The sequence below is a fragment of the Phaethon aethereus genome (genome assembly GCF_964289735.1).
Source record: "Phaethon aethereus genome assembly, chromosome: 11".
NCBI classification, from domain to species: domain Eukaryota; kingdom Metazoa; phylum Chordata; class Aves; order Phaethontiformes; family Phaethontidae; genus Phaethon; species Phaethon aethereus.
The window spans coordinates 345,755-362,966 of NC_138587.1; the positions used below are offsets into that span (position 1 = coordinate 345,755).

General features: G+C 35.3%; 1 protein-coding gene across 3 annotated transcripts in view; it reads left to right on the forward strand.

Moving 5' to 3' along the window:
- Positions 1-929: 929 nt before the first annotated feature.
- NR2C2 (nuclear receptor subfamily 2 group C member 2) overlaps positions 930-17,212 on the forward strand; it is a gene marked incomplete at both ends in the record, with an annotated part of 37,212 nt that continues 20,929 nt past the window's right edge. The window contains 2 exons of one of the 3 annotated variants that reach the window (XM_082004804.1): positions 930-989; positions 14,214-14,324. In XM_082004804.1, the coding sequence (XP_081860930.1) occupies positions 930-989; positions 14,214-14,324 (171 nt within the window). Of the gene's footprint in view, positions 990-2,294; positions 2,369-14,213; positions 14,325-17,212 lie in introns of those variants that run through there. The other 2 variants (XM_082004805.1, XM_082004803.1) reach the window with 2 other exon arrangements.

The window sequence follows — 17,212 nt, forward strand, 5'->3', positions numbered from 1 at the left end:
GGAATGCCTTTTTATTACCAACACCTGGGTCAGAATTTGAACTCCGGCTCTGTAATGAGCAATCCACAATTAAAAATTGAATGCATTAATTTGAAATCTTAATTAAATTTAGCCTTGGAGAAACACAGCCCTAATAATGATCATTAAAAATATATCGGAAGTGGTTTTTTTCTTGTTTCTTCCTTTTTCTGTTAGCTTTGTCTTTTTTTTTTTAACCCTGAAGAGTGTAAAGTTGAAGGTACAGACACTCAGAATAGGATAAAGCAATTCTGCAGTATTTTGTCCTCAGAGTGATAATACTATCACATTATAATAAAAATAGTTTAGATAATAGAAAATACATTTTAGATGTGGCAGTTTATTTCCCTTATTGTGCAAGATTACTGTAAGAATATGGATGAACATGGCATTGACATGAATGACTCAATAAAAATTTGCTCAAAACAGCATTCTTAGATTGCTGTTTCCTTGTTCAGCATGTAGTGTAGAAGCCATTTAGCTGTAAGGTTTCTTTTCCTTTGAGTTGAGGAAATCGCTTTAGAGGTCTGTGAATTCCACAGACTACATCAGTAGTTGACACTCAAAAGTAGTCCTTTCCAATTTATTAAATTAAGATCTCTTCTTTGCAGCTGACACAATAGAGTAAAAATAGTATATTAGAGGCTTGATAAAGTAAAAGAATAACTATGTGCCTCAGCTTTTTGAACAGTATGGTTCCAGTATACATGTATTGTGTATATATGTGTATATGTACACACATACGCATCCATGGCATATTTTCTTATTTGTCAGATATGTCAAACAGTATTGTAAATTATCAGAAAGTCATATCAGAGCTTTCTTTAATAAGAAGAAAAAACCTAACTTTTGTTCCTGATGGAAGTTGCTGGCATGTTTTCAAACAGGTTCTCTAATGATCTTGTTTCACCATGGCAACCAATATGGAGGTGCTGGCTCAGCAGGTAGTGGAGACTCAGCAGGTGGCTGAGGTGAGTGACAGATGATATAACAACAGTTGGTGTATGAGCTTTTGAAATGAGGAACATATTAGGGGGTCCTTGCTGTTTACAGTTAAGCATAAATGGGACAGAAAGTCTTTATAGAACAGTATTGCTTTACATCTGGGGACAAACTAGTGTAACCAATATGTGGTTTGCTTACCTTACTTTATTCTGGTGGCCCCCATACTAGGAATGCAAGTAGGAAATTCAACGTGAACTATAGAGAAACTTGGCTGTATTTTGTATTGTTTAAAAAATTAATGCAACAAAATTTCTGGTTACTTGATCATTAGCTTGACCATTTTGGACATGAAAGGTTTCTGCTTATCTCTCGAGTTGTCATCTAAATCCAGAACAGTGTTTGAAGTTACCTGTTTTACTTATGCACTATATTGAATTTACAGTAGGGTGATTAATTTAAGCCAGCTTTTACATTTTCTGCCTACATGTATGAGAAAAAGAGCACAAAATCTACTTAAAGTGATATTAAGTGATGTCTTCTCTTGATGTATATTCACTGAAACTTGGATGCTCAACAGCTAAAATGTCTAAATCAACTCATAAACACCAAAACGGCATGTGATCATGGCCATAGAAAATAACCTATTTATCTCCTTCAGTATGCAAACTTCAGTCAAAAAATAAACAAGAATTTTTGTCTGGTTAAGATTATTTGGTTTAATATACTTCAAATTTACCTTGTAATCATAATCATATGATTACATAATTAAGGGATTTCATAAATAACAAAGGGCAAGTAGGCTAAGAGACCTCTGTAGACAAGGCCACTTTTCAGACATTAGTTTGGGGTTTTTTTGATCTGTTGAACTAAGATTACACCTGGATATTAAAAAATACTTTTAGTTCCAAGAAGACACTCCATATAAGAAGGAAATATGTGTGCCATTGTGTTTTCAGAAATTAATTTGAGATTCCCTACTTAGAGCAATTTTTTCCTAAAAAATTTTGGTTCTTTTTTAAATAGTGTGGAAAATGGCCTAGTGAGTATCTTGGGAATAACATCTAAGGATTGGTTTCAGAAAACTAAAATTTCACACTGCCAACCGACAAGTGAATTTTCACTGTAGTTTGCTATATCAGGTATGGATTTGGCAAGCTGCATTTTTTAAAAACACACCAAATAAACTTGGAAAGAAAAACCTGTAATGGAAATACTAGCAAATCTTATACTATTTTGGTAGAACTTGAGTGCTATAATCACATCTAAGGCACATAAAATATGTGACATTTGTAATTCCTCGTGCAGGAAATGCACCGTGGTAACATAGTGTGATGGTTGTATCTTGCCACTGGAGAGATCGCTCCATCTCAAGAGTGTATGAAGCTCTGTGATTTCTTCCTGGCCGGTGGGTAAATAGAGGGCTTCATCTCTTTATAGTATTCAACTCCTCCTTAAATGATATGCCTGTCCACTGCATAACACCATGAAAACTTTGTTCATGGAAAAACAGTTATAAGCAGCATTATCTCATTAAGAATTAATTAATGCTATGACCATGTTGAACAATTTCTTTATGAATGGCTGGCTGCCTGCTATTTGTGTCTTCAGATAGATACAATTTTTAAAACCGGTAAATACATTACTAGTTTTCTTGAAGTATGCTAAAATTCTGTATTTGTACTCACTATTTCTCCGAGTGAATGCAGCATGAAACTTGGCATTGGCCTTAAAAAATGAGAGTCTTTTTCAGAATATCCTATTTTTCATCAATGAAAATTAAATGGAAGGAGAGAAAGAGTCATTAATCATGCACTTCTAAGCACATTTAAGTTATGAATGATGAAAGACAAGTTGCAAACAGGATAACTTAATGCAAGTATTGTCAGGTTTAGCTATATCTGCATCATTTTTTCAACATAATTGCCACATAAGTAGTGTATGGGTTTATTGAGAACTATGATGCCAAGCACCAAATCAGACTGTCATGCAAGCAGACCATATGTTGTTTTTCTTTCTTGAGCAATAGTTCATCAGGTTTGTTTTCCATGAAACTGTGAATGTAACACAGAAGTTAGTGAGTGCACTCCAGTATCGCATTACTTTTCTACTTACTCTATTTTTAGGACTTTGTAAAATTGTAATTATTTCAAATGGTTTCACTGCTGTTGCTTGCTTCTGCTTTATAGCAGTGTTGCTTGTTGCATTTTTCCAACTGTGTATTTCCATTTTTAGTGTCTGCAGTTGCTTTTACTTACAGCTCATGGGATTGGAGAACAGAGAGCAGCTGGAGGATTCAAAGGGAATTTCAGCAATTCCTCCTCATCCTCAACAGCTTTTGAAAAGCTTAAAAAATACTTTAGCGTTAATGCAAAAATAAGAAACGTCAGTTGCATTGCTGGAGGATTTCAGTTCCTTTCAGTTCCCGCACTGCCCTGATAAGAACCTATCAAAACCTTGGGCATGAAAAAATACTGGATGTCTTTGTCACATAAAGTATTTTCATAGAATCATAGAATAGTTTGGGTTGGCAGAGATCTTTAGAGGTCATCTAGTCCAAATCCCCTGCAGTGAGCAGGGACATCTTCAACTAGATCAGGTTGCTCAGAGCCCCATCCAACATGACCTTGAATGTTTCCAGGATGGGGCACTTACCACCTCTCTGGGCAACCTGGGCCACTGTTTCACCACCCTCATTGTGAAAAATTCCTTCCTTATATCTAGTTGAAATCTATCCTCTTCTAGTTTAAAACCCCTGTCCTCTCACAATAGGCCCTGCTAAAAAGTTTGTCCCCGTCTTATAAGCCACCCTTAAGTACTGGAAGGCTGCAGTAAGGTCTCCCTGGAGCCTTCTCTTCTCCAGGCTGAACAACCCCAACTCTCTCAGCCTGTCCTCATAGAGAAGCGTTCCATCCCTCGGATCATTTTTGTGGCCTTCTCAGGCCCCTCTCCAACAGGTCTATGTCTTCCTGTGACAAGGGCTCCAGAGCTGGACGCAACACTGCAGGTTGAGTCTCACCAGAGCAGAGTAGAGGGGCAGAATCACCTCCCTCGACATGCTGGCCACGCTTCTTTTGATGCAGCCCAGGATATGGTTGGGCTTCTGGGCTGTGAGCACACATTGCCAGCTCACGTCCAGCTTTTCATCCACTAGTACCCCCAAGTCCTTCTCAGCTGGGCTGCTCTCAATCCCTTTATCCCCCAGCCTGTATTGATACCAGGCATTGCCCCAACCCAGGTGCAGGACCCTGCGCTTGGCCTTGTTGAACCTCATGAGGTTCACATGTGCCCATTCCTCGAGTTTGTCCAGGTCCCTCTGGACCCTCTTCAGATCTGTCTGACATGTTACATCATAAGTAGTTCAGCAATTTAGGTTTAAGTCCAGATGAAGAACAGTGTGCTGAAAAAGGAGAGTAGAAACACTGCTGTTCTGATGGAATAAGTTTTTGTTTTGTTGTAAGAATTAATGAAGTGTAAAGTAAGACCATTTATGTTTAATATTTTATTATTGGTCATTTTCTCATTTCAGGATGAATTTTCAAGGTGGAGTTTTGATGCTGAGTCTTCTGAAATAATTTTTAGTTCACATACAGCTTTGTCAAGTTACTGTTAATTGCATAAGACATAGACATACTGTCAGCCTGAGAAGTATCTCACACAAAGTGCGTATTGGAGTAATCAGATCCTACATGGTTTATGCAGTTTGGCAGCCTCTGAATTCAAGAATGTTACCAGATGTGGCCTAGCCACTGGTGTAATATAGGTATTGGGGTGTTATGTAAGACATAGTCTGTGATTTTTTTTTTTTAGGATGCAGATATGCCAAAAAGTGCAGCTTCTTCCATGACTGCTGCCTTCATATGTCTCCCACATGATCTTGCACCAGCAAGCTGTTAGGGCAGTTAAAGTACAGATGAGTTCTTCCACGGTGAATCTGAATTTTATCTGCCATTCTACAAAGGGCTCAAGTGGTCAGGACAGTTAATTCCAAAGAATATCTCTGAAACTCTTTTTAGATATATCTTACATCTGTGAAAGAAATATATTTGGACATTTCTAGGCAATACATACATTTTCCATTAAAGCTTATTATTAATTTAATAGCTAAAAAAGTTAATTACAAAAAATATCTATATAAAAATAAGTCTTTCTGATTTGATTTGAGATGTAGTGGTTTTTGTGGTATAAAACTAGGTACCATATTTTTCATTGAGATTCTGTAACTGTTTTGTGAGAGAAGACTTGTAAAAAATAGTTTAACTTTCTGGGTGCAGTTGAACATATTTGGGCTGTGATTGCTTAACTATGGCTTACTTTAATTTCTATTCTCTTTTCTGTAATATTAATGTCATCTCAAAAATTAGTTTATGCTTAGTGAGAACTGAGCAGTGTATTTAAGCAATACAATTAGTTTGGCTTTTAGTGGCCTGAATATAGGAAATGTTCTTCTACTTAAGTTAGAGAAGCTGAGAGGCTTTCAAAATTCCTCCACTATGTGGCAGATTGATTATTCTTTCAATGTATTTTTCAAATGCTGCTTTCATAATCAAGGTGGTAGTGGGGAAAGTATTGAAAATTTGGTTCGTAAGTACAGAAGTTTATTAGAGAGAGATATATACACACATACAAACACACCTACACACATAGATGCGTATGTACACTCTGTGCAAGTCAACGGAGTAAATTAGTATGCAACTTGACTATATGGCTATGAAGAAACATTATTTATTTCAAATGACATACAAATAATGAAATGTCTAGCCAAGCTTAGCTTCAAACTACTGATTTTATATATACATATATATTTTATATATAACTATATATCAGAAATTTAATATAATATGATTGCAACTAAAATGTAGAACTAAAGTGAACTACTTTACTGAAAAGAACTAGGAAAAATAAAGTATAAATATACAAAATTTTATATATACATTTTTATGTATATAAAATGACAAAATTAGGAATAAACGTAAGAGAAGCAGGCAAATTTAATTTTGCCAGCCTTCAAAATGCACTTAATTGCCAAATACTTGGGTTTAGTTTAATGATGAAAAAGGTAAGACAGTGGATATGTATGTTCCTAAGTGTATTTTTATATTTCTTGAGCTTTGTGTAGATCCCTTGTGTCATTTAATGCAAATCATTATTAATTAATATCTATACACCTCAGCATATGAAATTATCGCTAGTGATACTTGTTGGTTTGAGACCCCACGTGAATGCAGGCCTCTGCCTATTGGTCCAAAGTGGACAATTCTCCATGCTATGCCACTTGTCTTCAGCTTCTATCTTCCAGCAGTATACCAGAAGTACACTTGGCATGATTCATGAAATTGTTTTGTTCTTCCAGTCTCCCTACCTATAACTAGTGTTTGCAGTGTGAGTGCTCAAATGAAAGTATCAGTTGCATCCTTGTGGACTTCTAAGGAATCACATAGTAGTTAAGCATGAAATGTATCTGGTACAGATCCAAAACGATTGGTTAGTGCCATGAATCTGAAAACTGCTTTAATAATGTGGAGTCTTCTACATTTATGTCCTACAATTATGTTTAATGCTGATTGCTTTCTCCTCTTTTCTCCTCCCTCCAGTTGTTGCATATCAAATTCCACAATCCCTGTGCACATTAGCAAAAATTCCAGTGCAAGATACCGTCCCAGTCTTCTGCAAGCACATGCCGGAAAGGTTACAGGCATTCTTACAGTGACATTTCCAATAAGTGAAATACATACAACAAGAAAAATCATAGTCTAAGGAGAATGGTAGATATCTGAACTAATTTCTGAATAGTGTTTAACTCTGAAAATTACTAGGTACAGTAATTTAAGTATTTCACAGAATCACTAAGGTTGGAAAGGACCTTCAAGGTCATCAAGTCCAACCATTAATCCAGCGCCACCATGTTCCCTAAACCATGTCTTGAAGCACCACATCCACACGTTTTTTGAACACTTCCAGAGATGACGACTCCCCACCTCCCTGGGCAGCCTGTTCCAATGCCTGACCACCCTCTCAATGAAGAAATTTTTCCTAATATCCAATCTAAACCTTTAATTAATTCTCATTTAATTAATTCTCATTTACTCAATTCTCATTAGCTTAAGAGGCTCTCTGTTGTATTAATCATAATCTATACTCTGGTAAGCATTGTTCTGTAAGAATGTCACTGTTGAAATATTAGAAACTCTAAAATTACAAAATACTAATTCTGCTTCGCTATGGGTATTTATTATGGTAGCATAGTTGATGTCCCATAAAGATAAGAGTGAAAGCCTCTGTAGCTGTAATATTCCTGTGCAGCATATAGTACTGAGAAAGGCCCATCACAAAAGAATTATCAGGCTTTAGAAATCTAACATTACTCTTAGTTAAAGATGCATTTCATATCTTTTACATTTCTTGCTCAAGACTGAGATTTTGTGAGCGACTTAGGCAATTGTGACAAAGCTGTTAACTACATTAGTTAATACTACTAATGTAGTACTAACGAACGTACTACTAATGTAGTACTAACTACATTAGTACACTATAGTTGATAGGTTTCATATTTTATTTCAAATTTTGATTACTTTGCTAGCTTGTCTTTTGATTGAGAAAACATACAGCTTTTGGTCTTTTTTTTTTCTTACTATGTCTATTTGTATTACTTCTGCTTAAGTGTTACAAGGATTCCGCTTTCTCTTTGCAATACACCTATGCCAAACTTTACAGTTGGGAAGTCTACTTCTGAACAGAGGGTTATGTAGTGATAAAACATGTCTATATTCAGGGTTTGGTGTTTGTCCCAGGAAAGACAAACTGCTAATCAGGTATTATAAATGTCTTTCCTGAATGAACTGGACAAATAAAAGCTTGGACTGACAAGGTTATTAAGTGTGGTGTCAGATAATAAGCACAAATAAAATCCAACTAAAATCTTACTGAGTTTTCTCACATGTTTTAGGTACAATACTTTCTCCCACAGTAGATCGCAATTAGTTGACCTAAAGTTTACATTGTACCCATGCTATAAATACACTTCTGTAGTTACAGCAATTATTTATAGATAATATTTTTAGAGAGTTGTACAATAGATAATTGTGTTTTCTATCAATTAAAGAGCCTAATTTCAACAGTGAGCACATTTCTGTGCTAAGATTAGGAGTTCTTGAAGTTAAAATAAAATACCAGTGCTACTTAGAGCACCTAGGTCATGCATTTGTTGCATAAGGCTTTGTAATGGACTGCACTCAAGTGCATTCAAGTTTACTGTTGTAAAACTTGTCCAGTACATGGTCTGGTTTTCTCAAAACTTCACATACCATAACTGTAACAAATTTCACTTTCAAAGAATTTAAAAGTATTTTCTGTTTTCACCCATTTGTCAGCCTTCACTCCCACCTCATAGGAATGTTTTGTTATAGAGTTTGAAGTAATCACACGCGTGTCACAAACTTACTGTATGAATTCTTAAGTGTATTAAGACTGATTATGCTACTTCATATTTGAGGGCCCCAGACTAGTTTAGAAAGGCCTATGTTCCTTTAAATACATTAGCTTAAAGAACTTTAAGGCTTCAGATGCTCCACAGGGAATGTGGTGGATTTTCCTTTCAATTTTGCTGATTTGAAAAGAATTCAAGATACACACAAACTCTTTTCTCAGATTTCATTTTGCTGCTTTACAGTTCACAGAGAGTGAGCAGGTTAAGGGGCTTGAGAACAGGGGGAAGAGTAAGCTTGACAACCTGGGACTATATTCCCCAGATGAAATTAATCTTACTATTAGACAAACTCCTTCAGCAGCTGGCAAAACAGCAGGAACACGTCGATTCTGCTTCCTTGGTTACAGGGAATGATAGTGCACTTGACCTTCGGAGAAACAGGGTCACAGAGAGGGCATTTTAAAACAATACTGGCTGCTTGCTGTGATTAGAATCCTCAGTAATGGAAACTGGATGAAAATACCTGTGATCTGACTAAAAGTGACCTTGACATTTCTCTTGGATTGTTTTGCCCTCAGAGGTTTGCTGAGGAAAAATGTAAATAAGACTGCAGGAAGAATTTGACACTAAGTACTAGAGCCTGTACAGTGTACAGCTAGGGAGCTTCAGGAAGAAAACAGTACTAACTGTATTAAAGCAGATTATTTTTTCTCCCCATCTCTTAAAATAAGTGTGTTTGATGTGTTTTGTGTAGGGAAATTAGGGAGGGTTGAGCTATCTTTTACATTATATGTATTATTTTCTGACTCTAAGTCAGTGTTAGTGGTTACTTTTAAATTATTCTTGATTAAGCCTCCGTAAAATGTGGTGCACTGACGTTTTCTATGATATACGGCCTACTTTCTTTCTTCATCTCTTGAAGTCTCATTTGAGACTCTTCCCAGTCTTAAAGAAATTAAAGTGTATTTAATTTTTTAAAATACGTTTTAGAATTACAGAATTGTACATCATCGACTTTGCAGGAGTAGTTTTTTGCATGTATAGCTTCCAAAGCAGTTGCTTTAAACATTATACAGGTTTCATGATGTCATGTTTCTTCTGAACAGCAGATTAGAATAGTCAATGTTATGTTTAATCCTGTAAGTGAACCTAATATAAAGCTAAACTGTATTATCTTCCTTTTATGAGTACTTACAAGCCATTTGCTTTCAGATACTTTGATTGAATTTATCTGGCAGTGTAATTAATGATAGCTTAATTTTTCCTATAGTATTTTTATAAGCTGTCTGAAGGTAACCTTGTAAATCTCTGATAGAACTTTTTTTAGTGTTGCATATTCTTGGACTACTATTCCTTTTTTTTTCCTTTTTTTTTTAATATTTTTACTTACGAAGTCAAATTTGGTACTTTATCGTACTTATCAAAGTATCTATGGTACTTGACACATACTTATCCATTCTGATTCTTTGTAGGTGTGTGACAATACTCGAGGTAGAAATTTAGCTGCCAAACAAAATGACAGAAGATTTTTTTTTTTCTTCACTCTTGTAAGATATGGATATCAAAAAATATGTTCCCTTTTTGCATTTGATTTATTTACCATGGTGGTTGTTTTGCTGTCAACTAATGGTATGTGTATTCAGTCTGGAAAATAAACCTGAGATTTTTAGTAGCAGTCAGAAATTTAAAGCTCATCTTATTCCACTGAGTATTAAGTAAGCAAGCCTGAAAATAAGGTAAAATTTTGCATTTCAGAGTCCTGCACCATGCATGTTAATATATATATAACAATAATAAATGATATATGCACACGGAAGCATTTATTGGTATTAGACACGTTATTCTCCATTGGTGCACCATATCTTCTCAGCCAAAAGTTTAATAAATATTCTTGAATATTTAAATATGAAAATGACATATCAGCATATAATGGCAGCTGGTCTCAAATTTACCCAACTTTATAGAATACTCACTGTTAGACTTAAGATAACCATCTAGTCATGCGGTGAGGATGAGAAATAACTCATATTAAAGGAGACTGGAATGGATTGGTAAAAATAACCTTTATATGAGGATGTGGTCCATTCTATAGAAACTGAGAAAGTGTTTTAAAGCATAAAGCACTAGATTTCTTATTGACATGGTACCTGGAACCACTGTTGTACGCTAGGACCCCTTTGCAGCAGGCACTTTACAAACCCAGAAAAAAGAAATGGTTGTTCAGTCCCAAAATGTTTACAGAAAAATTTCAGTGCAGCTGTTGTACTGGTGTTCTTTTTATAAGTTGATATAAAGCCTCGAACAACATGGAAAAATTAGATGTTTATTTCTAAGCTGCCCACAGTGCATCAAAGTTTGAAGACGCTACACAAAAATTCTTAAGGATTCTATAATTGAAGGTGAAACGATTGGAAAACAGTTTTAAAAGATATTCTTGCTCTAATTTAGACCTTTTAAAGGGTGCATAGCTTAGATAATAATTTGGCAGGGAATATGAGGAGATCATTGTTCAAGTATGTCCTCTCAGAGCCTTGATTTTGGGAGACTTGTTTTTTTTCTCACCTATGTAACTTGTTTTCTGCTGCTGGATGCGTTGTATCATCCAATAATCACAAGATTCTACTATTTCTACATCTCTCCTGTCTATGTTCCTCATTTATCATGCAACTTTTGTGACCTGTGTATTAAAGATAATCAGAGATAATATGTAGAGATAGTATGTTAGATTCAGGTTTTACTTTTACAGTACATGGGTCTACTTATGGTACAGGCGATACGAAAGTAGAATAGTATGGCTTCATTAGACGCTGTATATTTTAACACATTTGCTTCCCCAAAGAGACTGCAGTAAATTTTCCGTGCTATCCAAACTGTTTTTTGTTTCTTTACATCACAGATGAACTTTTCTGTATATTAAATAGAAAAGCTTACAAAATTAAGATTTTTCCGTGCAAGCTTCAATAATGACCAAATTGACACTACCCTGTTGTTCAGTTATATCGGTTTTGATAGACAAATCATTCCAAGATTGTTTAAAAGAGGATTTAATAAAAACAAATTGTGAGCTTCCTGGGTTTTGCTACATGTCACTGCAGATATTAAACGCTATATTTGATACTCTCAAATTCCTATATAGAATGCAATTGTTATACTCAGTCATACACTAAACACAGTCCTATTGTGGGACAATGCAAATGTGTATTTAAGGAGTATTTATGAAAACCCAAAATACTGTTTACAATCACAATTTACAAGTATTGTAAGTGATAAAATTTACAATATGAAATTATTTTAAATTATATCAAAATGTAAAATCTCTTTTGAAAGGTAAGTAAGATTTATTTAGCATTAGGCAGACTTGCATAAAAATCTAGGCTGCTAAGTCATTGACATTATAGAACATTTTTCCAAAGAACAAAGTTTTGTCCTATATGCATTGTTTTCAAATAAGTAGTTATAGGTTAAACTGAGTGTAGAAGAAATCAGTAGTGCCATATTCTCTTTCTTATAGAGTATGTAACTCCAGTATTTTATTCCAGTTGAAATAGAATGTCTGTATAAATTTAAATGGGAAATTACAATGCTTGTTACTCAGATATGCTGCATGTCTAAAATCTGCTGTCAGCAGTCTTTTAAATATTATTGTGGTTTTCCATCATTTTGTATAATAATTTTCAACATAGAATGTGACTAAAAAAATACCCATGTTGTGCTATTGACTGCAGACAGTAATGTCACCTCTGAGTTACTGTAGTCCTAAATACTAGTGTCACACACTAAATCCTAGTGTCGTGCATGCACTAACTGATGTTCAAATATTTTTGCACCTTTTTTGAAAATACTGGTGAACATATGCAGTGTATGGCTTTAGAACCAAATTATCTCCTTTGTTTTGAACTTTCTCACAAGAGTCAAAATATTGAGCCATGTCACGGACTAGTAACTTGTAAAATGCACCAAGAAAGCAGAACTTTCGTAATGGGTACAGGACAAATAAATGTATGTAATTTTCTTCTAAGTTACTATACTAGAAGTAGCAGAATGATTTAGCTTTCCCTCTACTCTGTTGAAAACAAGCAAATAAAAAGAGATCGGAACTAACCATGTTCTAATTCTTCAAGAACTTCCACGATAATTTTGATGTACCTTGTTTTGATTTTGTTCAAAATCAATCAGTTAAGCCCAATTTTTTGTGTGGTCAGGTTCCAAACTAAGAATGGCAAAAATGTATGTGCTGATAGTGAAAAAAATACATGTACACATCTATATCTGCAGATACTTCTCTGTGTTAAAGACTGCTATAACACCTTCAGCTCATGCTTATATCTGGAAAAAAACCCACTAGTACCAACTAAGGTACTACTTATAAGCAGCTGTATTTCCTAAGCTTAATAGAAGTGGGATCGGATGGCTGTGGGCCGTGGCAAGCAGTACCTTTCTACCTGTGAGCTGACTGTAAGGACTAGAATACAAGTGCTTCATCTATGCTACATTTACAATTGTTAAGAAGGAACAATTAATACCAACAGTTGCATCGATAAATCTGAGGATGAACAAGCACGAAGTTTAAATATGCACAACTAATAATGCACAACAGCATTATGTGTTTAAATGTACGTTGTCAATGCCATATTCTGTAAACAGAAGATAAAGACTGTCAAGCCAATGTTGTCTTGCATGCTTAATTTAACATTTAACAGTTTTGCTCTGAAAATAGCTATGCAATCAGTGTTTTTCAAGCTTTTTCTAGGTATTCAGAAATAGATTTGCATTATAGTTCGGTACTCTAGAAAGGTATGGAATAGAACAAGAAACAATAGTATTCAGTTGTAGTGCCAAATTTAATCCTTGTCATGGTAGTGAAATCCTCACTAGAATAACAAGAATAAACCACATATACCTGAATACATGCTGAATATATTGATGATCTATTGGAGTATGGATTCCAGAAAAAATCTGCACCGTTCTAAAGTAGAAAAACAGAAATTGTGGGACAATAAAAAGGGGGGGAGGATATGAGCACACTGAACAACTGGAATTCTAATTTATTCTGCTGTCTAAAACGCAGATATCCAGATAACCAGCCATCTTACTTTTAACTTTTTACCTTAAAAATATTGGACAGTTAAAATTGTTCTTACTTCTTGAAAAATGAAATTACTGTTTTCTCCAAGTGAGCTGTATAGACACCACTCTTTCAGAAGGCTTCATAGATGAAATAAGGTCAGAGACATAAAAACTAAAGGCCAGTTTGGTCAGATAGGAGTTCTGTGCACGCTTCCAGCAGATTCCATATATTTCTTGTCTCATATATGTTCCTGGATTTGAGGACATTTCTGTTTAGGGGCATAGAGAAAGCTTTTCTAAGTTTGGGCTACCTGAAAATTTAAAAAGTAGTTAATAAAATACTTCGAAATTATTAAAAGGTGACATATTTAACATTATACATTCTTGTGTATACAGTGTATTTTGTTTCTACAGAAGCAAAAAATGAGGTGAATATATAATCAAAAGTTGAAAAAATTATTTCTGCATTTCCGTAAGCTGAAGGATCACATAGTAATTATCCAGTGATTTATTTGGGGATGGCGTGGGGTGGTGGTTTGATTTTGTGGTTTTGGTCATCTATCAGGTTCATTCTGTTACCATAAAAAGCCAATATTCTGATAATTCATTGAAAATAAATCGAAGTTGGTTTAATGACTGTAACCTTTCCAATGAAATTAGGTTCCATGCTAAAGGGCCATCTGATTTTTTATGAATACATGTATTTTTAAAAGTGTTCAGTACTGTAACAGTAAATTAAAATTCTGTACGTTATTTACAGGTGCAGACTGTTCAGACTTCACTATCTGAATCTCCAGTGATGACCAGCCCTTCCCAACGTATCCAGATAATTTCCACAGACTCCTCTGTAGCTTCACCGCAACGCATTCAGGTAAAAATCCATTGACTGAGCAACTAACTATTAAATCTTTTTTTTTTCCCTTCTCCTTTCTCTTATGTTTATAAAAAAGCATGCTAAAGTCTGCGGAAGACTTCCTTAGATTTTGTGAAAGAGATAATTTTTAGTGCAAACTAAAATTCTCTTTCCTAGCATATAGTTGGTGATGACTAGTTGGCTGTATATAATAACTGTATTGATGATGTTGTCAGTGAGGAGTATTTGCAGAAGTTAAACTTACATATACAAATATGTACATACAAGCCTAGATACACAAATCTCCTGAGCTCTAGCCATAGAAAATGGGCAGACATTGTCAACAGAACACCTAAAATAATCTCCAAGGGCATTCCTCTTATTTTCTCTCTCTCTCTTTCTTTCCCTATTTCTCTCTCTCTTTCTCTGTGTCATATTTAGGAGCAAGTGGGAGACTAGCCTATTTAGGATAAAGTTAACCTTTGGGAATGCTCATTGTTCCTGATAGATAATATAAAGATATACCATTAATGTACCAGAATGTATGCAGTGACAAATGGTATAAGAATTGTTAAGTATTAAGGTTACTATAGTGTTGCAGTACTGCAATACTGAGCTTTTGCTCTCATTGACCTTGTTCTGTGCCAATACAATACTCTCATGTACTTCTGCTAGAGGTGGTGCTGGAGAAGAGGACTTTGTACTCCAGGGCATTTGGAACAGTCCTGGCAATGCAGCCTCCATCACAGGATGGAGTCTTCTTGGGATATGCCTTGATCAGTGTGGGTGGGTACTGCCCCTATGAACAGCCCTGAAAACACTTTTTAAATTATTTTGACATTGTTATTATACTTGCTATACATGATACAATTTTTTTCTGTAATGTTATTTTCAAATATTCAAATTGCAGCATGTGACATACATAGTTTTTCTTATAAACCTAAATATCATTCACTTCTTACCCAGCTTATTTTTTTTGTCTTGGTTCTTTAGTATCAGTGCTTATGTCTGATTATAAAGAAGTATCTGATTTTTCTTTATAGACAGCACCAAGGAGATGTTTTTCAGTTATCAACAACATTTAGCTATGTATTTTATCTAAAATGTTATTCCTTAAAGTTATCAACAAAAGGTGGAATCAGGCAGCCTTATTGTTTCACATGCTGATTCTCAAAATTCTGTTATGATGGACAGTTTCTATTTTTGATACAGTTGTCTGGTAATATAGTCTCTATTTTTCCTGGTAGAGTAACCATATCAATATGTATCAATATTTCATTGCAAGGTAGATGTTCTCACAACATGTATAACTGAAGCATAATGAATATTCAGCATTCATAAGGTAGGTATTTACATTGCAACTTTTGTTCAATTCTGCAAAATAATCTACCTCCTTATATCCCTGATATTTCTGAAAAAAAACTAGGCCTCCATGGTGAAGGAGAATACTAGGATGAGAAAAGAGTATTCCTGCTTCCTCAGAACAAATACAGGTGATATTGTAGTGGTGTTAGTGATAATGCAAGACTGGTTTTCACTGTGAATTGTCCCGTTAGTTAAGATCCATATGAAAACTATGGAGGCTGAAGAAATCTTGGCAGGGAAAACTCTGGGGAGCTTAACAACTGAAAAGTTTTACAACAACAGGACTGAGGGCTAATAATTGTTCTTCAGCCTTTGAGCTTCTTTGGAGCTTTATGTTTGTAGACTCCATACACTTATGCACCAAAACGTTTATGCATATGAGACCTAAAATGACTTACTCTATTCTGTAAATATAAGAATTTAAAGAATCCCTGAAAAGCTCTGTCTTGTCCAAAATTAGATAGTAGTCTGGCTTCATCCCCAGCTTTGGGTACCATTTCCTTTGTGCAGGTTTCTTTACGTTTGTGTTCACAAAATACGAGATTAATCTTTCCTGAAGAGGAATCTAGAAAAACCATTAACTCTGTTTTGGGTAGTTCTAATACCTTTTTGAGGCATTCTAGCTTAGTAAAACTATTAGCATAGTCTTACTATTAAACTATTAGCATATGTCTTACTTTCTGTAAGACATATTACACAAAAAGGACATGACAGATAGATAAAAAGTCTAGTTAATCAAAATTAGGGAAATAAATACACTTATTGTGACACCTACTACAGTCTCAATTTAAGAGGAATATCCATGTGTAAGTTCACTTCACATTTTATTTTCAGTAGTAGTTTCAACTCTGACATTAAGCCAAATACATAAATGAATTGTATCAAAATAGCTTTCATAGTCAGATTATACAAAATGAATACAAATCTCAAGAATGTACTATCTCAAGAATGCTTTTTTTGTCAGCTGGGGTAATTTTTAATTTAATGTTTTTTTAAATGATCTAGAGGTAGGAGTCGAATGTGCATTAAGTAAGTTTGCTGATGATACTAAATTAGGAGGAGCTGTGGGTTCCCTTGAGGGTAGAGGGGCCTTACAGAGAGATCTGGATAGACTAGAGAGCTGGGCCATCATCAACCATATAAAACATTTAACAAGAGCAAATGCTGGATTCTGCACCTGGAACAGAGTAATCCTGGTTGTACATACAAATAGAGGGATGAGAGGCTGGGGAGCAGCCCTGTGGAAAGAGATTTGGGGGTTTGGGTTGATGGCAGGTTGAATATGAGTCACCAGCGGGCCCTGGCAACCAAAAGGGCCAACCATGTCCTGGGGTGCATCAAGCACAGCATTGCTAGCTGGTTGACAGGGGTGATTGTTCCACCCTGCACTGCGCTGGTGCAGCCCCACCTTGAGTATTGTGTGCAGTTTTGGGCGCCTCAAGATAAGAAGGACATCAAACTATTAGAGTGTGTCCAGAGGAAGGCGATCAAGATAGTGAAAGATCTGGAGGGCAAGACTTATAAGGAGTGGCTAAGGTCAC